Source organism: Pinus tabuliformis, chromosome 6 (assembly GCF_031772625.1).
Source record: "Pinus tabuliformis cultivar Carrire ecotype Pingquan chromosome 6, CPIR1, whole genome shotgun sequence".
Taxonomy (NCBI): Eukaryota; Viridiplantae; Streptophyta; class Pinopsida; order Pinales; family Pinaceae; genus Pinus; species Pinus tabuliformis.
Window position 1 is genome coordinate 1,229,337,415 of NC_142292.1, and position 22,686 is coordinate 1,229,360,100.

The window sequence follows — 22,686 nt, forward strand, 5'->3', positions numbered from 1 at the left end:
TACTTGTACTAATGAAGACTTGTTTATGCATTATATCCCTTATGTCTTGTGATGTGTTAAATGATTGCATCTATGTATGTATCTGTGTGGAATATATGCTCACATGTGTAAGGAACCCGAAAGGCGAAAATACATTATTAACTGCTAAATGACATGCATGAGACATTGATACATAAAAATATATCACCCGTATGTTAATTAAGACCAAGTGCTAATATGACATCTAACCAAGGAAGTTTGGATAAACACTTAAAGAACAATGGGTTGTGTGACCCTTTTTATTAATATAAGATTACAAAGAGAGAGAGCTTCTGCATAGTAGGGTTTGCAATCACTCATGAGTCATTTGTGGTCATGTTACAAGTTGCTGTGTTAATAGTGTGAAAATCGTAAGTGTTATGATTTAATAGTAATCCTTTAAGTAGCATAACATATATAAGTTAATAGATTAATATTAATTTATTTATTTAAAATTTGTAATTGAAGTTTATACTATTTTATTTCATAAAATTAATAAAATATTTTGTTTATGAAATTTTCTATTTAAAATATAATTATATGTCTAAATGATTATTAATATTATTTTATTATGTAGATACATGTGTTTATTTTCTAATAGGGCTTTCATAATTTTAATTTAAATATTAATAATTATTAGGTGGATGATAGGGATTTAACCTCCATAAAATATTCTAGAATATTCTTAGTAGTATACAAGAAATCAAAGGTGATTTATCTCCAAAATAGTTATACCCAATTTTCAAATTCATTAATTTAAAAATAAATCATATAGGAAAGTGTTATGTGAAATGAGTTATAGTTTTTTAGACATGTGGTATTGTAACAAAGCCTCTTTACAATGTAAGAATCTCATGATAAAGTGGAGATGGATTTTTATGGCTAATAATCTTGTTATTTGTTTTTCTAAAATGTATATATGTTTAAGATTTTTTATAATAATAATAATAATAATAATAATAATAATCTAAATATTTTTATTTTAGCAATATTAGATGTATGACGATTTGGGTTTATCAGTTATTTAATTTATATGATTGTACTAGTTTTATATTAGCTAATTCATATATTTTTATGTTTTGAAGCATGAAAACGATATTGGACCAGTATATTTTGTATTCTAGATCAATTCAAAAGGATGGAAAGCCAAATCTGGAGGTACAATTAAATTCTAAAACTCTCTCTCTCTCTCTCTCTCTCTCTCTCTCTATATATATATATATATATATATATGGTTGAAAATAAATAATATGTAGAATATGTTTTTAGAATTTTAATTTAATTAACAATCATTATAAATGGATGATATTGATTTAAGTTTTATGGAATATTCTAAAATATTTTTAATTTTAGTCACAAATTAAAGGTTGATATTTATTGCCAAAGTAGTTATGCCCTTTCCACCTTTAGAATATGTCATATGAACAAGATTCATATGAAATGAGCTATAATTTTTTAGGCATGTAGTATTGATAAGCCATGGAATTGGCATATGGTATTGTAACAAAGTGTATTTACATGTTAAGAATCTCCATGATAAATTGAGAGTAATGCCCATGGTTAAGAATTTTGTTACATATCTTTTTAAATGTATATATAGACATATATTTTTCTATGGGTGCCCTCCTCATAATAAGTAACCCCTCTCCTTACTCTTTCTCTTTGTCTAAACATGGAGAGGACAACACCCGAGGCCTAGACTGCATAATACAAAATCCGTTGAACATACACAACCTCTCCCACCTAGATTCACCTCAACTTTGAATGGCCAAAAGTTGCTCAATAAGTGCCCTAAAATTCTACTAGCGAGGTGAACACCCATCGATGAAACTTCAAGACTCTGCCGACTACTAACGACCCTACTCTAAGCAACAACGAGATCACACATCCATCAATTAAACCATGCTAGCACCAGACCAAGGACTTGAGATACAAGACGCAACCACCACCCAACCCACATAGAGGCTTGAGAGCTAGTGGTCCAACACAATATTAGGGAGTCCCACAGTCACACATACCACTATTTACCTAAGAAATACACAAAACATAACCAACAACCCGAAGTCCCAATTAAATTATCTACACCAAGGAGGAAGCACCAATAACCAAGAACAAGAGAACCCTGCGACACTTTAGGACATAAATAAGAGTAACCCTACTCTGTCGATACACCCCCCCACCTAAGTATCGCAAGGCGAAATTCCCCTTAATCTTCATACCCTTCTAAATTTTCAACCCGACAAAAGATAAATATCAAAATTAAAAGTATCAACCACCATCAGAATCTAGGTGTGAGGGAAGAAGGACCCCTAAATTGATTCTAAAAGGCACTGACAACATACAAAACCAAAAGGAGGACACAAACAACAAGATAGTTGTTAGATTAAGGAATAATATGGAAGGTTTACCTTAATTTCACGAGATGAATAATAAAAATATGTATTGATTCCATCTTCCTCATTTAAGAGCATGGTGAACTACATTCTAGGCATATGAAGTGATGATTCCAAAATTTTATTGACACATTGAAATTAGAATTTTCCAAAATTAAACTCCCAAGTTGATAGCATGAATAATTATTCCTTGGCCTAGTATACTAGAGTGTGGAGAAGCATTTCATGCTTCAATTTTTCCCAAGTCTGCTCGCCCCCTTTTCGCTTATATCCTCATAGTCAGCCTCGATTTGGACTATTTAAAAACAATCTCCCTCTCACTCGGGAATATGAAACTCCATAAGTGAATTAGAAAAGGCATGCAAATCATTATTGCAACCTTCCTCGTCACATGCTTAGTGTCGTCTTACCATAATCCTAATGTCCTCTCATATTTCTAAATGTTGGGAGAGTTGATACCTTGTGCACGATTGTTACACCTGTTAGGGGCATGTTGTTGTAACATACCCCCTTCCACCACCTAGACCATCCTAAGGTAGAAGGAGGCGTTACTATCATTAACCTGACCTCCATAGCCTTGTCTATCATGGAAATTGGGTCTTAAAATTTTTTCATTTTCTCAAACTTGCCAAAAAATAAAATAAACATTGCCAGTGCGTCCCGTCTCGTCGAGAGTTTTCCTGCGATATAAAGTTTTCCTCAATATGACTTCTAGATCAAATGATATTTATAGTTAAAGATCTAGCGATAAACCTCTTGCCACGTTGTTGGCCTCTTCACATGGCACGCATGTGGTGCCCATGTGGCACTTTATCTCATTACTCAACTAGATGCTGATTATTTTCCATCATTTGAAAGAATTATTTTCCCATCTCAGGACATAAAAATTTCACAATTAGTTGTTCTGTTGGCTTCTTGAGCTTTGAATTGTATGGGATGCATATCTTTCTTGAGATTTGATGCCTGCATTCCAAGGTATATATGCATACAAATATACGACGTGCAATCCTCAGTCATAAGGGTTTTCCTTTTGAAGCTTGTGTTTAATATAAATTCTATCTCTCCCAAGCTTGCAAAATATATGAATAAATACTGAGGCCTATCCCTCCCGAGCTTCACAACACTCACCCTAGATTGCATACATATGAATACAAATACACATAGTTATCCCCCATAAGCCTTACAATTATTCATGGAGTCCTATTGTGCAAATCATTTCAATGTGAGAATTTATTTCATAACATAGATTTACCCATCTCCTTCATACGCATGCAATTTAGACTGATCTTAAGGATCATATTAACCTAGATATTAATACATAAATCAATACTGGAAATTAGTCTGATTCAAGCTCATAAAGAAAACACAGGAATCAACCATTCCTTATAGTTACACATGAAATCAACATTCCATATTCATACCTGAAATCACATTCCCCAATAAATTATACAATAAATTAGCATTCCATATACATGCAGGAAATAAAATTCCTTAGCATTAGTATAAGCATGGAATCAACACAAGAAACATGTAGGTAACTTTTAATATTCAATGCACAAGATATAGGTGAATACTTATCTTATAAGGAAGAACATGGCATCTAAGATTGAGTCTTTAACTGTCCACATGAGCTTATATTGGCCTGCAATGATATCTTTCTTGTAGCTAATCATGCCCAAGCCAGATTCCCCAGTTTGAGAAAGGGTGCTTTAGGGAAATAACCAATGCTTCCAATTGAAAAAGGGAATCCAAAAACTACATCGCCTCCACCTACCAACTAATAACAAGTTAAGATGAAACAATGATTCCATAGGTTTCTCCACCTCCACCCATCAACTAGTAAGAAATTAAGATGAAATACAAAATCCAAAGGTTACTCCACCTCCATGCACTAGGTAGTCAAGGGAATATAGAGGCTATGCCACCTCCACTCTTATATGACAACCCCCAATAGTTCCACCCTAAATCAGTAGTCAAGAACTCACTAAGAATAAACAAGAACCCAAACCAACAATGCTTTGAGTGACTCCACCCTATGCTAGGAATCCAAAGATCTCTAAAGTGATTGTTTGGCATGAAACCAAGTAAAGGAATGCACCATGGCACTCCTTGATTAGGAATCCAAAGACGATGATATCCACCGATCATCTGATTCAAGGGAATATAGATACTACACCTCCTCCAACCTTGAGCTAAAGCAGAGAATCCAGACACTTGTACTCTTCACCTAAGAGATGCCCCAACTAGCTCTTCCCATGCTCAACCAAAAAGTCTCCGCTTGTTTTCCACAGTCTAGGAAATATTGTATTTTTTTTCTTCTTGAGTCTGCCCTCGAGTTCTCCTTGAAGGAATGAATCTCTTGAATGCTTATGTGCCTTTTTTTTGTTGTTCTGACCTTTTTGCTCCCTAGCGAGCTCCTCCTTCCATCCTTTCAACTAAATCGATGATCCATGCATCCTGCACTATTCCCTACCAATAGAAAATATTTGACCAATGGTTCTATTTCCATTGCATGTGGTTGTGGGGATGTTGCTACACCAGCTCCCTACACCACCCCTGCTAGTTATTCTTGTCTTACTCCCTCCTGCGAGCACAACCCATCTCCCTTAATTCTTATCCTCTTTCACTTGTGGGCTTGCCTAATGGAGGTATGGCTCTCATATTCTCTTCTTGTAGTTGAATCAATGCACGGTTAGTGAATTTAAGAAAAACTAGTTAGTTTCCCATACTGGCATTGAATAACCAACATCCTTTAATTTTCCCAAGCAATCTCCCTCCCCAAGATCTGGAATCCATTTCATTAACTAAGTCAGTTAATTTCAAAAATATGAGTACAATATTTATAATAGGGTAAATAACCAAGGGCTATCATAAACCCCACTCCCTTGAAGGAATACCGCCTTCGATGTTCTATAATTGAACACATTCACGAACATTCTTTAAACCAAGCACAAATAACTATGAGCTTTATATACACATATATGTACAATCCTTTATAGAATGTTGTACATTTTCTTGACTACCAAATAAAAATGTGTATGCTACCCGCATATGATCATCCATCTCCCATTTGGCTTCCTTATGCCCAAAGTGTCTCCATTGCACTTTTAATTTCTTGATTACTCGAGTCTCAAGCATGAGCTATCTCCAATCTAAAATAAATAACGGTTTTAGCCAAAACTTTCCCCCTGGTTCTATCTGTAACACTGAACAATCAATCACATAATTAATATCATATACATACCTTTTGAGTAAAGAAACATGAAAAAAATTATGAGCTTTTACTGTTGGTAGAAAGGGCTGCATATATGCCACTGGCCCTATACTTTCAAGCACTTGAAAAGGCCCACAAAATTAAGGTGTCTGTTTTTCCTAGGACCCAGTTGTTAGAGAGATCGTATTGGGTCTAACTTAGAAATAAACATGCTCACTATGGTTAAAATTACAGAAATTGATTTTCTATAATTTCACAGATATGGTGTAAGGAAGTTAGACTTCCTCATTGTTCATCAAATAGGTCAATTTGTCATTTTTTTCTATAAATTACGTCATGGGATTTTTTAGAATGTGAAACTTGGAGGATGTAGATAGATGATCTTTACGTACCACAGCTTAAAATGTTAGAAAGTGGTTCGTATAATTTTAGTGTAGGTTTTAACCCCATACAAAAATTACCTACATATGAATTCTAAAATCAGAATATAAACAATGGTGAGAGCATAACACATAAAACAACCATACAAAGATATTTTCCCTTGGATCACAAACTCGAGACTAATAGATTGATTTTTCATTATGTTCCTTTCAATAAACATATATACATGCCGAAGCATCCATAAACCCCAATCCATTAACCCTGGATTAGAACATAACCATAGTCCCCTTGACCGGATCTACAAAATACCATGGACCCAAAACCATCGTGCCCAAAACTATGTGTGAAATCCATGCAAAAAACCATAGGTAGGTCTGCCCACCTAATATAGGGTCCAAACAAATTTTACTAGGCCGCTGCCCCAGAACCTGTGAAGGGGGACTACCACCCTCCTGCATACCCCCCCTAACAGGGGGGGATACCGTCCTCCCTATGACCCCTCGACAATGCCCGACACAACGTACATGGGTGATTACCACCTACCCTCTGACCCCCCTGCATGTGGGCTAGTCGTGGAAAGAATATAACACAACCCAACATTCAGAGACATGGTAAAAGTAAGTTAGGCTTCTTGAATGCTCACAAATATACTTGAAACGGATCAACTTAATATTTTTACTATAATTGACTTTATGTGATGTTTTTGTTTGTGGAATTTATAGGAGGTAGAGAATATATATCAAGTATGCATGTTAGATATTTACACCTTGTTTCATTATAATTTAGGAGATATGGTTTGAGGAAGTTAGACTACTTGAATGATCATAAAATCTACTTTGAGTAGGTTATCTTGGTATTTTTCTATAGATTTTTCCCTATGATGTTTAAGACTCTGAAATCTAGAGGAGAGAGAGGAGATCTCAAGGTACTTATAATATAAATCACAAACCTTGTTTCTCTCTAATTTTGGAGATATTATTTGGGGAAGTTATCATTCTTGAATGCTAGTTAAACATTCTTCAAACAAAACAAGATTTGGAAAATTAGAAACCTGGCTTGTTGTGCAAGTTCATTCTTGGGAAGAAGCCAAAAGCAACAAGTTTTTGGAGAATTAGTATTGATGAAGGAAGAAGTGTTAGTTAGATTTGGTGAACGTAGTAACAACTAACAGGCCTAGTGAAGCAAAAGCAACAAACAAACTTAGCGAAAGTAGAAATACCTAATAGACATTGTGAAGAAGAAAACAATTTCAATGATGTATATTGGTTCCTATGATTATTTGCAGCAATGGTGATTGATGCCTCACATAGGTTTCTGTGTACAAATATTGATGTAAAGGGGATTGGTGTCTCTTGTAGGTTGGTGCTTACAAAGAAGCAAAGGGGATTGGTGTCTCCTATGTGTTGGTGCCTACAAAGTAGTAGACGAGATTCATGTCTCTTTTATGTTGGTTCCTATAAAGTAGTAGAGGGGATTGGCATCTCTTATAGGTTGGTGCTTATAAAGTAGCATAGGGGATTATCATATCCCATAGTGTAAGGGGATTGGTGTCTATTATATGTTGGTTCCTACAAGTTGATGTAATAATAGGTTGGTGCCTATAAGATATTTTATATAAAGAAGTTTTATGGTTTTATCCTACAAGAGTTTTCTTGTGTTCCTTGTTCAATTTATGATATTTTTGTTTTATGATGTTTTAATATTTAAATAAGTAAAAATTTTCATTATATTAATTCACCCCACCTTAATCTAGTTGTGAATTCTAACAATTGGTATCATAGGAGGCTCCTTTAGAATCAGTTTAACCACCAGGAGGATGATATCAAAGGGGCTTAACTAGTTAGGATGGCCCTTAGACAAACATATAGACATATTATTCTTTTTGGGAGATAAGGATGAGGCAATCTCTAATGTCCTTTAGTGTTGATGTATGGCTTTGGGCGGTAGATGTGATGTTAGATTTCCACAATGAAAGAAAACAAATATCCTTGCAAACCAATATTTAGACATAAAATCACTAGAAACCACTATTCAAACTTAAAATCCAATTATATACAATTTTATTGATTAAGGAGATTGGGACCTTTCCCCCACTTGGCCCAACAAATGCATTACATTCCTATTTATGCTTAGGCAAGGAGAGATATAGAATTTTCAAGAGATAATTCCTCTCCTAGATTTTTTGAAGAAGTTGAGAATAAAAGCTCTTGATTTTAGGAACATATCATAACTTTTTCCTAAATAAAATGATTTTGTTGTTGTTGTTGTTGTTTTTTTTACATATTGTTTATAGACATTTTACAAAGTCTATTATTTTCTAAAAATGTACAAAATCCAGAATTCTCTAAAACTTCTTAGATTTAGAAAATTAAGTACACATTTTATTAGGTTGCTCTTGCATCAGACTCCTTGGGTATAAAAGTTTCATGGCCTCCTAGTCATGGGTTTCAATATGTTGGAAATTTGTTGTCACTCACGACAAAGGTGGCCAATGGAAAAGATCTGAACAAGCAAAGCAAAGGAAAATGTGATAATGGACTAGGTAAAGAAAAGGAAAAGGCAAGCATGGCAAAGGTATGGTGCAGATAGTGGATTTGTAGCAATTTTTGGTGCAACAAATCATCTCCAGTGCATGTGGAATGCCCACAAATGGAAATAGCTCAAAAAGATCTTTCCAACAGTATATGGAAGTCCCAAAATGGCTTCCTAGATTGAAAGATAGTGCCGGTCAAAGTTCTATGACCCTAAGGACCTCATAAGAGAGTTCAAGCAATTTGGTGGAGTCTTTGGCGCTTAGCCAAAGATAACTAAATGAAAAATGGAGGAGCCTCTGAGGGAGAGCTTCGGGCTCACATGGAAGCCATAACAACAATGGGTAGAAATTTGATTGGATAAGAGGAGGCCCCTAGTAAAAACTAGCCCAGAGGTAATACCCCAAAGGGTTCATCTCGACGTAATAATGTTAAGTGACAGGTCTAAATGACTGGGCAAAGGTGGCAGTGGAGAACCTCCCCATAGGGCAAAGGCAGAGCCCACAACACAGGTTGGCCGAAAAAGGTAGTTCGACGGTTCACCCCGGTGCAAACCTTTTGGCACACAAAGGTAAAGCTCGGGTGGAAAGAGTCAGGACACTACCACTACACGCTATTCAATGGCGACCAAGCAAGTGGAGCCCACTCAACGGTAATAACCGGGCGAGATACAATCCCATAAGTTTGTGTAGGTAGCACAAAGTATTATGCCATGAGGAGAATGTTGGGCCATAGTAGCATTACAAACAGTGAAGTGAAATAAGTGGCAGAGGTCCACTCTGCTAGATAAGCCCGATGATGGTGAGCCCAGAAGTTCATCCTAGCAAAAATAACATAGAAAGCAACAACAGGGAAGAAAACCCAGAGGTTTTGCGAAAGAAAACACAAAAAAAGTTGGGAATGCCAAAATCAAAATACAAATGAAATGGGTCACAAATGAAAGGCGTGGAGTAATCCAAACATAAACATGAACACAAAAAATTACATATATAACCATACATATAGAGATGAAACAGAAATAACACTTCATTTCCTTAATATCAAATACTGAAATATGCTTATAAACAAAATGGAAATAAGACTAGCTTGGGCGATGGTAGCTTATCTTTGAGAAGAAATGTGGCGGCTACATGCCTCTGAACAATGTTCCAATGAGGCTCAGAGGCCTATTTATTATTGAGAAACAATGGAAAACCCTAAACATCCAAAAACCTAACCCTAGGAGATGAAGCACCAAAACTATTGGCCTTGTTTGGGTAAATTGGTACATCAACTTCCCGGGGTTGTAAAATTGGCATACGATTTCCGTTTGATGCGCACAATAATTCGTTAGAAAGATATATCCGAGGACTACAACTTCCTAGTGGAAAGAATTAGTTAATGAGCCATGTTAGCCCCAAGTTTCCCAAAAAGATTTATTTAGACCCTCAAAACGACTCTGGAAGTTTAGGACCCGAAAAACTGCCAAAAATAGTAAATTGTGCTACAATTAAGGAAACTGAAAAATTGAAAGAGACAGTGGTCGGGGTCCAAGTGGAATAGGTAGGTGGCCACCAAAATCCTCTTAGATCAGTCCTCCCCGTTTAGGAAGCATTGGTCCCCATTGCATTGAGTGCCTCCATTAGATGGGGAAACTTCTACTGAACTTGGTCCCTGGTGAACCACTTGCCTTGGTGCAAGAGTCAACCAACTTTGACAACCCGATATAGTTGGATCTTCTATTGGCGAGTGTTCTTGATCGGTGTATCCATAATCCGATCAATTTTGGCCTGTTCCATGCAGTCTGGTTTTAACTTTGTTGGTGTGAGCTATTCTGCAATGTCTGATGTGTCTAGTAATGGTGGGAAGTATGGTCGAAGATGGTCCACATTGAACACTAGGTGCGGGCCAAGGAATGGGGGAATGATGAGCTCAAAATCATTGTATCCCACAACCTTGGTAATGGTGTAAGTACCATATCGGAGTGGTATGAGCTTACGATGGTCTTCGGTAAGGCCTTCCTTTTGCAAATGCAACCAAACTTTATTGCCCACCTGAAACTTGTGTGGCACTTGATGTTGATCATCTCGTTGCTTGTACTTGGCATTTGAATTCTCCAAGATGTTGTGAACCTGTTAGTGAATTTGTTGGATGTGTTAATAAATCTGGTCGCTTTATCAGCCTCGGACAATACATGTTTGGATTCTGTTTGTGTGTTCGCATGAGGCATGACAACATCAATCAGACACAATGGTTGAAATCCTAGACCCACTTGAAAAGGACTGCGACCAGTCGAGATATGGAGAGCTCTATTATAAATGTGATGCACATAGGGAAGACTCTTACCCCATGTTCATAGATGCTTGGAGTTGTACATGCAGAATATGTGCACTATCATCCTCTTGACGACCTCCATCTGTCCATCAGTCTAGGGATGGAAGGAAGTCCACTTGGTGAGCTTGGTGTGCAATAGTATCCAGAGGCTTGACCAGAATGTGCTCAGGAACATGTTATCCCAATATGATGATATAATGGTCTTTGAGATCCCAAAATGTACCCATACTCGTTCAAAGAATAGTTTGGAAGTTTCCTCTACTGTGATACTCTTCTTGCAGTGCGCCACTATAACCATCTTAGAAAATATGTCCACGATGACAAATACACAGTCATTACCATGGTTGGTAGAAGGTAGGCCAGACATATAGTCCATGGATATGGATTCCCATAGCTAGCTGGGAGAAGGCAGAGGAGTGTATATGCCTTACTTCTTGATGGTTGTCTTGGCGATGGTGCAGGCAGTGCAAGATCTGATATATATCCCAACATCTAGTCGGAGTTTGGGCCAATAAAAGTAGTTTTGTAGTATAACCACAATTTTTTCCACGCCAAAGTGTCCTGCGACGTGACTGTAGTGCGCCTCTCTAATCAGCTTGGCACACTCACTTGAAGGAATACAAAGGTCGCCCAGGTAGCATAATAATGTATCCCAGAGGTGGAAATCATGAACTTGATTTCCATCTACTAGCGTTTGGTATGTGGAGGTAAACTTTGGATCATTTTTGTATATATGCGGCCATCCAAATATCTCGTGGCCATAAGAGTTGAAACAATAGTCAGTGCTACAACTAGGGGTCGCATGAGGCAGTCTGCAACATTATTGGTGTTGTCATATTTTTATTTAATGTTCAAGTGGAATTGTTGCAGATATGTAGACCACTTCTCATGTGATTGTTTTGCAACTTCGCTTGTGTCTGTATGAACTGAAGAGGTTGGTGATCAGTGTGGATGGTTGTTTCCTTCCCCAGAATATAATGCTTCCATTGCCGACAAGCCTGTACGATGGAATACATCTCTTTATCATAGGTGGGAACTTTCGAATTGTATTAGAAAGTGCCTCATTATGATAGGCCATTGGATGCCCTTCCTGGGTGAGGAATGCACCAATAACATAGTTTGAGGCGTCTGTCTCAATTTAAAATGGTTGTTGCAGGTCTGGCAGTGTGACTACTCATGCAAAGTAGAGTCGATGCTTCAACTAAACGAATGCCTTCTATTGGGACTCAGACTAGGAAAATTTTTATTTTGCCCCGCCCTTAGTAATCTGCCTCAAAGGCCAAGTGATATGGGATAATACCAACACGAACCTCTGATAAAAATTTGCAAGGTCCAGAGAGCTGCGAAGCTCCATTAGAGTGGTCAGAGCAGGCAAATCCTGAATGACTTGGATCTTAGTCGAATCCACATGCATGCCACATTCATTTATGATGTAACCCAAATATTGGACTTGACTCATGCCAAAGGTGCATTTCTCCAAGCTGGAACACTCTCTGTTACCGAAGGGTTTGAAGGACATGTTGAATGCATTGCAAGTGTTCTTCCCAACTCTTGCTGAAGATGAGGATGTTGTCTAGAAAAAAAACCATGAATGAGTTTGTGAAAGGCCGCAATATGTCATCAATTAGCCTCATAAAAGTAGTAGGGAAATTTTTCAACCCAAAGGGCATAACCAACCATTCATAAAGGCCTTCCTTAGATTTGAAGGTGGTATTCCATACATCTGTGGGCTCTATTGGAACCTGGTGATAGCCAGACTTCAGATCGATCTTGCTGAAATACTTTGCCCCCTTGAGTTGGTCTAGAAGGTCATCAATCTGTGGGATTGGATACATGTTCCTGACAATGATTTTGTTTAGTGCCCGATAATCAATGCAGAGCCTCCAGGTCCCATCCTTCTTCTATATAAGTACAATCGTGCTCCCACAAGGCAAGGAACTTGGTTGGATGTGCACTTTTTGTAGCAACTCATGGATTTGTCGCTTGATCTCTTCATTTTCCATAATGGAGTAACGATATATTGGCCCGTTGGTTAGAGGTGCTTCAGGAGTTCGATCGATCGAATGCTTAACCTAATAGTGCAAGGGTCTTCGTGGTGTTGTTCTTTGCTTGAGGTTTCGACGGGTTATCTCGGGTCACCCTGCCTTGGCTTTGCCTTTTTCTCTATGGTTTGGGGGCACCTTTTCGTTGCTTCTGATTCGCAGATCCAAAGTCTCGTATTTTTGTTTAAACTTCTGCTCAATCTTTACAGCCTATCGGTACGCCGTGTTGAGCGAGTAGACGTCCAGGAACTCCATCTCCTCCTGGATGTACCTGTGTAGGCAGTTGCGATACTTGAGTACCAAATGTTTCTAAGAATCCTTGATACCCAACTTCGTGCAAAGGGTGTGAAAAGAATTGGTAAACTCTAGTACGTCTTGGTCGCTTCCCTCCCGCAGCGTGGTCCACTTTATGTATTTATCCTCATAACTTTCGACATGGTAGTAGTACTCCTTGAAGTCATCACGGAATGATTTCCAAGTGGGTGCGGTTGAAAATAGTGATGGTGTACTTTCTTCCTTCTTCTCACAGTAGGTTTCCCACTAGTCCTTGACGTGGGGGGCGACTTTGAGATGTGAAAAAGTAATATTTTCCCGATTGAAAAATTTATGAATAGAAAAACATCCTTCTAGCAGATTTAACCATTTATCTACGACGTCTGTATCTATTTGTCCCTCAAATATGGGGATGTCAAAGTTAAATTGTACCTTAAAGGGTGTGGCGGTTCCAGAGTAGCTACTGGAAGGAGATGCGTTTCCATTGGGTAGCCGCTGAAGGATATAGGCAAATTTTTCCATGATCGCGTGCCTCTGTTGTTCGAGGGCTTCTTCGAGCAAGATTTTGAAAGGATCTTCTGCCTCGTTGTCTTTCTTCTCTTCCACCACGGGAGGCCGTTGGGATTTGCGAGGCTAGTTTTGCAAAGGTTCTACCAGTTTGAGCACTAACTCCTTATATCTTGACCTCGTTGGGGACATGTAAAGAAAAACAAACAAAGAACAAACACCTATGATACCACTGATCCGAATTTAAACATGAATGCAAAAAATTATAGATATAACCATAAATAAAAAGATGCCACATAAATAACACTTCATTTCATTAATATAAAATATTGCAATATGCTTACAAACAAAATGGAAATAAGATTAGCTCAAGCGATGGTAACTTATCTCTGAGAAGAGATGTGGCAGCTACATGCCTTTGAACTATGTTCCAATGAGGCTAAGAGGCCTATTTATTATTGAGAAACAATGGAAAACCCCAAAAATCCAAAAACTTAACCCTAAGAGATGAAGCACCAAAACTATGGGCCCCATTTGGGTAAATTGGTACATCAACTTCTCGGGGTCATAACCTTGGCATATGATCTCCATTTTATGTGCACAATACCTCGTTAGAAAGATCTATCCGAGGACTACAACTTTCAAGTGGCCAACAATAGGAAAATAGCCATGTTAGCCCCAAGTTTCCCAAAAAAAGTCATTTAGGGCCTCAAAACAGCTCCGGAAGTTTAGGACCCGAAAAGCTGCCAAAAATAGTAAATTGTGATACAATTAAGAACACTGAAAAGCTAAAAGAGACAATGGTGGGGGTCCAAGTGGAATAGGTGGGTGGCCGCCAACATCCACCTGGATCAGAGAGGACCTTTTCTCTCCTCCAGGAGGATAGGTGGTGGCACGTGGTTGGCTCAGACGGTGTAAAGGATGACGTCAACACAACCACTCAATGGAGGACATGTGGCATGTATATATGGTGTTTTCGGTTACCTAAGTGGCCCTTTTTTGAGTGACATTTGTCACCACTCAAAGGATGACACATGGTGGAGGTGACATCATGGTGATGTCGTCCCGCTCATTGGATCCTGGCGGGGTATAAAAAGTGCACGTAGTGAGAGTGCCGGGAGACAGAGGTGATAGGACAAGTTGGAAGATGACACAGTGGCATGTGGACAAAGAAGAAACCAATATAACTAGAATCAAGAGGACTTTATGGAGAAAAGTGAGCTCGTAAGGCCGAGCCCAGCAGAATAATATACTTATGATTTTTTGCGGCGGCGCAGGGACTCAATGGATCAACAGATATACAACAACAACCAATGGAGAAAGAGTTGGGTGGTCCCAACTAGGACAACTCATCCTGGAAGATAGAGCTCAAGTTTTTAACATTAGGGCACAATAGGATGCATCAGGTTAGAGGGAGCTACAGGTTAAGTTCCTGCACTCGGCTCTATGGCACAAGTAGTGACCAATGACACGATAGTGTAAAGAGTTGTAGAGGCTCTTGAAGTAGATACGTTCCAACCTATTGGTCACTTTGTGTAGAAGCATGACCCTATGGCACAAAGCCATTTACAAATGAAATTGGTTCGCGGAGGGCTCAAACAGTTTAAACACTCAAAGATGTAATTCGATGGTCACAGAGACTAGTCCTATGAAAAAAATAGATGAAAAGAGCTCGTGAAGGGAGCTTGGTAGCTCTAACCTTTGGGAATTGGTGTTTGTTCATTCCATGTAGGAATGTGACCAATGACGTGGAGTCATTAATACAGAAAAATATGCGAAGGGCTTGACAGGGCTAAGTACCCAAGTGCCTAGCTAGTGGTCACATGATCCGGTCTTGTGGCAGAATAACAGTAATGACCTTAGGAAAAGGGGCTTAAGCCCAAATTAAAAAATTGGCAGAGTTTTTTGTTTACAATTAAAAATAGTCGTGAAGGTCTTTTGGCCTACAACAAAGTGTTGTGCATGACAGCATGGTCTGGCATAAAAGAGATGGTAGTATCACTGGTTTGGTAGCATCATTTCTTAATAAAGTTTAATAAATCCGCAAAGGCTTTGGCATGAAGGCAGCTATGGTGGTGGTAGTTGTATGTGACAGGTAAGTGGTGAAGTTTGCAGTCAAGCCAAACATAGTAGTAGTTAAAATTAGCAAACCACAAATAAAACGTGTTAAGAACCAAAAGTGCAAAAATAGGCAACAAAACATCAGAGAAACTCACAGATTGCATTGCAGATTAGAAATCAGAATTAAAAGATAAAAGTGAACAAGCAAAGGAAAAAAAATATTAATTCATGCAAGAGAAAGTTGACTGAAGTCAACTCCAAAAATAAAAATGCAAAAATCTATAAAAGCAAGCCTGAACAAGTAGGTTTACATATTCTAATTTAAGCAACATATTGATTGTGTAAGCATTGATGTGTTGTGTGAGTACAACAATGGTGAGAAGCAACAGGTGGCTACAAGTGTTGAGGTGTGGATGTTGTTGGCATGTTGTTTTTATTAGCAACCATAAATTGCTGAAGGTAATGGTGATTGTTTCAGCAATCAGAGATTGTTTAAGGTGTTGATGTCGTTGGTGTATGTTTTGGATGACTGGTATTAGTTCAACAACCAAAGATTGCGAGGGTGTTGCATGATGTGTTTAGCAATAAGAAATTGCTGAAGGTGAAGGTGTTGGTGATTAAGATGGACAATCATTCTTGAAAGGAGGGAAGGCCTATTAATCTGAGTTTGAAAATGGATGAAAGATGGATCAACAAGGCTAACAAGTAGTAGCTTGCAGACCAAGGGTAGTAATGAATTCTAGTGGGTGCTAGAAAATCTTCAAGGGCAAGTGTCTCTTCTAGTGGGTGCTAGTAAACAATGAGGGATTCCAGTTCCTTTCAATAGCAGCTAATAAAGCTACAAGTGGTAGCTTGTGTGGCCATGGTGTAAACAAGTTGAAGCTTGTAATAGAAATTGGTGTCTTATGGTTATGTGTTGCTCATGTGCATGTGTTGTTACGTTTACATGATTATGTTGTGGAGCTCATGAATAAATTGCTAAGGTGATTGAAAAGTAAAAGTTGTGAAAAACGTATAATTTGGCCACACTACTGATTCACCCCCTTCTTAGTAGTGTTATGGTTTCTATTGTTTCTAACACAATCTATTGCCATGCTATTGTAGACTCTTTTCCTCCTAGATCACACACTTTATTGTGTTGTTACCCACTTATTCTACTATTCTATTGATGTCTTCTTGTTATGTTATGGATGACGTCCTGCTACCATATTTTTATGCACCCACACAAAACATAGTAACTTGCTTTTCATCTTGTTCATCAATCCACCATGCAATAACTTGTTGGTCCTCCTTATCCTTCACATAACTTATTATCTCCTTTGGAACCCTCAATTCTTCTGCAACCTCTGTATAGTCTTTATGAATCTTGAGATTTGATAGCATTTCTTTCAAAATATTTAACTCCTGATCATATTTTGTTGGCATTGCATTTGAGTATTGTGCTTATGCTTTAGCATATGTGTTCTCTATCACAAAGTTGCTATCTTTCACTCCATAAGCTAAATATTTTCTTGCCTCTTTCCTTTTCAATTTTGCCTACTTCAGAGAATTGTACATTTTCCTCTTCCTTTATTATAGCCTTTAGTTGTTGTCCATGTTTATAACCTACATAACCTACACACACACACACGCATAAATTCTTAGTTTCAAAATCATGATATTCCCTCGTCTTTGTGAAGCCTCTAGCATCTCTTCCTTATGTTGGTCTAAATCCTCCCAACAATCCATAATACTTTCATCAAGTCTCTTATCCTCTTCGTCATCTTCTCTGAGCATTGCTCCATGCTCAAGTTCACAAATCAAAACTTCTTCTATTTTCATGTGTTTGTGTCCATATGCAGTTCTATTGAGTTTTTCCTCTATTTTAACCACACTTTCACCTTGTGTATCACCTTCCTTAACAAGCCATTTAACTCCTTTTCTAAGCTTCCAACCAAGATTCGGGCACTCTCTTAACAAGTCCATCAAAATACTCAATCTTTTCTTTAGCTCAACTATCTCTTTCTCATTATTCCCAACATCTAATTTTACTAATAAATTCTTTTTATTATCCATATCTTTTACAATATTGTGTACCTTTCAATGTGTTTACCATGTTTCCGTTACAACACTCAAATGCCAAAATGATACAAAAGTATTCATAGCTCAATCTTATGTCCAAATATTTCTCTCTCTCATGTCAATGACTCATCTATAATTAGGCTTTTACTTGACCCCAATTTATTTGATTTAACTCACATAACTTACCTAACCTTTAACTTTGGTTCAAAATAAATCCCTTTAACCCTATTCAATTTAACTTTAACTCATACATTCAACTTTCATATAACTTCTTCATCACTATGATTAAACTTTGAATCCATATCAATCTTTTCATATTGTAACTTCTACCTTCGCAATTTCCACCATTGACTATTATTTCACCCTTTTTTTTCAGAAGAAAAAGTTGTATAGTATTATATTATAATAAAAAAAGCTCTGTATATACATATAACAACGAGATTATATCCGAGGGATAGTCTCCTAATCAGAGAATAATCACTATTTACATCTTATAGATCATATTCAAGTATGTGGATAGTATAGAAATTATATCATCTAGAGGAAATATTCCAACAATTTCAAAATTATGGACACACCTGGCCAAAAAGACTTTATTTCCAGAAATTAGGGGCATGAAGCATACCAGATTTTTGACCACATTAAATACCCGAAATTGAGAAGGGCTGTATGATGTACGTGGAGGATGCAGTAGTGATACTCAAATGCCACTTACCATATGGAGACTGCATACCCTTCTTTTATAGTTTATCCGCTTACTCATTTTGCGCCCTCTTTATATGTGTGATAGGGAATAGTGAAGGCTTCCATAGAGAAGTGATCTTGCCCAACCATCCAGAAAGGTTGTCAATTTTTATAGATAGATTTCCCTTCACGTGTTCTATGACTATTTTGGAGTCACCATATATATTGATAGGGCCGATGTCCATGAATATGCAGAAAAGAAGCAGACCATGTAGAGCCATGGCCTCAACTTTGTTATTGGTTCCATTGCCACCATTCCAAAGCATGAAGCATTGAAACTCATTTGATATACAAATATAAACGCCACATGCACATTTGCCTTCTTTTGCTGCACCATCAAAGTGTGCCCGTGGGAAGATAAGCTGTTGTGAACCTGAGACTGTATCTTGATGCTTCATCTGTTGAGGAATATTTGGGGGAATCGAAAAGTATAAGGGGATAATCTTATCAAATATATGCCCAAATTCCTCCTTGCTGTTTTGAAAAATCTTGTTGTTTCTCCACTTCCATATGAACCAGATGACAATTAGTGGAATGGGACGCCAATTTGTTCTCTGTGAACCCCACCATTCATATGCATCTGTTATGGAGGGATGTGAAATTTCAGGAAAACCAAAATAAGAGGCCATTCGCTTCCACAAATTCTGAGTTAGTGGACATTTTAGAAATATGTGCATGTTATCTTTTGCATCAGATAGGCAGATCATGCATATGGATGGTCCATTCCAGTTCCTTTTCAGTAAATTTGCCCATGTGAGATTTTTGTCGTGGTAAACTAACCACGAAAACTGTATTATTTTTAGAGGACAACCAACCTTCCATAAAGAGTATGGAAAAAGTTTTAGGGAGGTTTCTCTTTGTTGTTCAATCATGGAGACATATATATCTCTCACTAATACATTGGATCGACCTTTCTTTACCTGCCAAACAATGCTATCACTGTCCTCTGTTTTGTAAATTCCAACATTTTTCATAGTCCATATAATCTTGTTCCATTGGGCAACCATTGTTCCCTCCAGGCCGAGCTCTCTATTCGATTTCCATTGAGGAATAGCTTCCTTCCATTATTTTATTACTTGTGCCTAGTAGAAGAGTCCTTTTTGGTGAAGGGTCGAGAGAAGTTGTGGATCGATTGGGGGATCCATCTCTACCCCCATGATAGCATCAAAACCGATAAGTATTTTGTTTCATGTGTGTAATTTCCATATTATATTCTTGTAGAAAAAAGGGAGGACCTTTTGAAAGCTTCTCCAAATCGCCGATCCTTGAGAGGGCCACATAAATCTGTTCCTGTACCAATAATAGACATCTTTATTCCCCAGATATTTCATTTTGATAGCTTGACTCCATAAACTTTTCCCAAAAACCGCTCTCCATAAAGATTTGCATAATAGTGCCAAGCCAAAGAGACGTAGATTCATTAAGCTCCAACCCCCCATTTTTTTTGGGAGGTAGATTTTTTCCAGTTTTGTAAGATGGTATTTCCTCTTATCCTTGCATCCTCCCCAGATAAAGGTTGCCATTAAACTGTTTAATTTTTTAATGGTAGCTGAAGGAATGTAAAACAGATGTGCCCAATAAACATAAATCTGTGCAAGAACCGACTGTGAGTGTGTCATTCTGCTAGCGAAAGATAAACATTTAAATTCCTACCCTGATATTCTCTTGTAAAATATGTTAATGATCCATGACCAGTCAGAAATGTTGTAACCCGTGGGCTTAAGATGGTATCCCAAGTATTTGATGCCCTCTTTGATGGAAACTACCTGAATGTTATAAAACTGGGATATATATTCCATCTCATCCATATTAGCCTTACTGAAGTGAAAGGAGGATTTCTCTTTGTTGATATATAAGCCTGTGGCCCTTTGAAAGGATTTTAATATCTCATGCATAGTTGGCCAAGATTGTCTACAAAGCATAGCAAACAGTAGAACATCATCCACGAAAAGGTTGTGTGTAAGAGAGTTACCTCTGTATATGGAGAGTGGGCCGATATTTCCCGTAGCAACCGCTCTTTTCAGATGGAGACTAATGGTATCCATGACCAGAATGAATAATATTGGAGACAGGGAGCATCCCTAACGAAGTCCTCTTTCAGTCGAGAAAAAGGATGTGGGATATCCATTTATGAGAATGGCAAAGTTGATTCCTTCCACACATGCCATGATCCATTTAGTGCACAGGTTGTTTAACCCGATTTTAATAAGTAAACATCCCAGATAGCTCCAATCTAAGCTATCGTAGGCTTTTTTCAGATCAATTTTAAGGATGGCAACTCCAATATTTTTAGTTTGCACTGAGTGTAAAGCTTCCTTGGCGATAGCCACTACTTCTAATATGTTCCTGCCACTTCGAAACCCATGTTGTTCTTTTGAGATATGAGTTGATAGATTGCCGCAGATTCTCTCAGCGACAATTTTTGATATGATTTTATAGATGGCATTGCATAAAGATATCGGCCTGAAATCTACAAATGTAAGGGAATCCTTTCTTTTAGGAATCAATGCTATATAGGTGGATGAAATGATATGATGAATTTTACCTTGTATTCTGGTTTCTTCCACCATCCCCAAGATTTCGCTTTTCGTCATATCAAAGAAATGGATGAAAATGTCTATATGGTCCAGCCGGGCATTTGTCCTTTTTAAAAGATTTCATTACAGAAAGTAATTCTTCCTCTGTTACAACAACATAAAGTCTTGCATTATCCTCTTCATCAAACATATTTGAGAAAGGTTCTGTGCCCCATAAAATATCTTCTATCTTCCTGTTAGCATCCCGTTGATATGCCTTTTTAAAGTGTTTTACAGCTTCTTTGGAGATATCTTCTTGGGAGTACAAATATTTCTCCTCTTCATTTTTGATTTTCCATATAGAATTTGTAGCTCGTCTTTTGCTTGCGAAACTGTGAAAGAACTTAGTGTTTTTATCTCCCTCCCTTAGCCAAGTGGCACGGCTTTTAAGTCGCCAAGACCTTTCTTCAATTGTTAGTAATATCTGTTTTTTTCTTCCAAGTTCCCAAATCCGTGCCCGAGTGCTCCATGGAATGGATTGTGAAGTTATACCATCGGCTATTTCTTTTAGTTCTTTTTCAATCTTCCTCAGTTCTATACAATTTTTTTGTTCCTTTTGGATCTGCCATTCTTTAACTTTGGATCGAAGATTCCTCATTTTATTAATCAAGTTCTCTGATGGAGAAGCTTCCGTACAAGACTGTTAGCCGTCCAAACATCACGGACCATACTGATAAATGATTCATCTTCAAGCCAATACCTGTTGAACTTGAAAGGGTCCTCCCCGCGCACCTGCAGATGGTTTATTGATCCGCCATGACACGGAAAAAAGAAAAACGAGATGTATGGTTGATTTCGCAGCGCTCCTCCACTCAGACTCCGACATTCACAGAAACTATTATTTCACCCTTGCATTTAAACTATTTTTTATTCTCCAAAGATGTGATAAAACCTTTTTTATTTTTCAAGACACATTACTTGAGATTCCCATATATTTAAAGTAACTTCCCAAAATCATATACTTCTCAAAACATAGCTTGATTTTCTTTTTGTTCGTTTCTATTGAGTGCGACGCTTTCCAAGCACTAAAGCCATGGTAAAAATATGATGCGGCTGTGCGGGACGTGCTTTAGCAACTGCTATGCCGCAAATCCTTCATCCAACAAATGGTACGTGGTCGAACTGAGCATTATTTTTTCCAGCTATGTGTCCATTTACATCTCTAGTTTTTCCTCAATGACAAGTGACCATTCTCTTTGTGTGAGATGCACATGACAAGCTCACATCCACAAATTTATTCCTTCAACGAGGAAACTCTCACGGAAACTTATGATGCTCCACGTTCTGGTGCAGTCTTTACGCTCACATAAGCCAATTGAAATTCTTCCTTCTCATTCAACTACTGACATAACATTTCTTCTGTGCACAATCCTTCTTTCAATCCATGATTCTTCATTCACTCTTTTACACAAGCTTCGTAGACTCTTCCACACGGGCTACACATTACCGATTGGATCTTGTCTCTTTAAGACACATAATTCCTCCTCCAACAACGTCGTCTTTCAGCAAGAGGTTCTTCGACAGACTTTCTCTCTAGGATGGAAACTCTTTATTCTCACAATGGCAACCCTT

The 22,686-nt window shown here is 37.8% G+C and overlaps 1 protein-coding gene across 3 annotated transcripts in view; it reads left to right on the top strand.

Moving 5' to 3' along the window:
• The window catches only part of LOC149263131 (MADS-box transcription factor 23-like), a 178,779-nt gene that overhangs the window by 129,951 nt on the left and 26,142 nt on the right, over positions 1–22,686 (top strand). For 2 of the 3 annotated variants that reach the window (XM_089387167.1, XM_089387165.1), the window contains exon 3: positions 1,104–1,176. The exons of the other annotated variant lie outside the window; for it this stretch is intronic. In XM_089387167.1, coding sequence (XP_089243293.1) covers positions 1,104–1,176 — 73 coding nt within the window. The remainder of the gene's footprint in view (positions 1–1,103; positions 1,177–22,686) is intronic. 3 annotated transcript variants of the gene reach the window in all.